The 501-nt window shown below is 40.3% G+C and overlaps 1 protein-coding gene across 1 annotated transcript in view; it reads right to left on the reverse strand.

Annotated features, from left to right (window-relative positions):
- LOC102810528 overlaps positions 1-501 on the reverse strand; it is a 373,438-nt gene that overhangs the window by 176,108 nt on the left and 196,829 nt on the right. Inside the window, exon 13 of the mRNA XM_006871864.1 lies at positions 294-470. Coding sequence (XP_006871926.1) covers positions 294-470 — 177 coding nt within the window. The remainder of the gene's footprint in view (positions 1-293; positions 471-501) is intronic.

Below are 501 nucleotides of genomic sequence, written 5' to 3' on the forward strand. Positions count from 1 at the left end.
AATTTTAAGGTTCTCTAACTTTTTATTAGGAATCCCCACCATCCATAGCTTTAACCCCAAACTTCAATGGGATATAGGATATTACTCCCATCGCCATTTCCTCTCTCATGATTTGATTCTATTGCTTTCAGTCTGAGTCAAACAGGATAGCAACGGGCACCGATGCCACCTAGTGGAAGGAGGTTTTATTGTTGCACTATAGTTCAATTTATCAAGAGTTTTTTCCCAGCAGGCTACAAGAAAGTAGATATTGAGGAATAGAGACTTTTATGACTTTGCCCCATTTTTTTTACCTTGACATGAATCACAAATTCTCTTGAAAGATGGGCATAGCCTGTTGATGATTCATCAGTTATTTTGCCATGACGATCAAAAGTGACCATGTGACCGGGAACCAGTGTTGACTCAAGCAGAACACAACGATTGGGCTGACAGAGTACTCGAAGCTCAGTGGCTGCAGTATCACTGGCCTAAAAGACAAAGGGGACATTTTTAAGTTAT

The sequence above is a fragment of the Chrysochloris asiatica genome, unplaced genomic scaffold (assembly GCF_000296735.1).
Source record: "Chrysochloris asiatica unplaced genomic scaffold, ChrAsi1.0 scaffold00176, whole genome shotgun sequence".
Taxonomy (NCBI): domain Eukaryota; kingdom Metazoa; phylum Chordata; class Mammalia; order Afrosoricida; family Chrysochloridae; genus Chrysochloris; species Chrysochloris asiatica.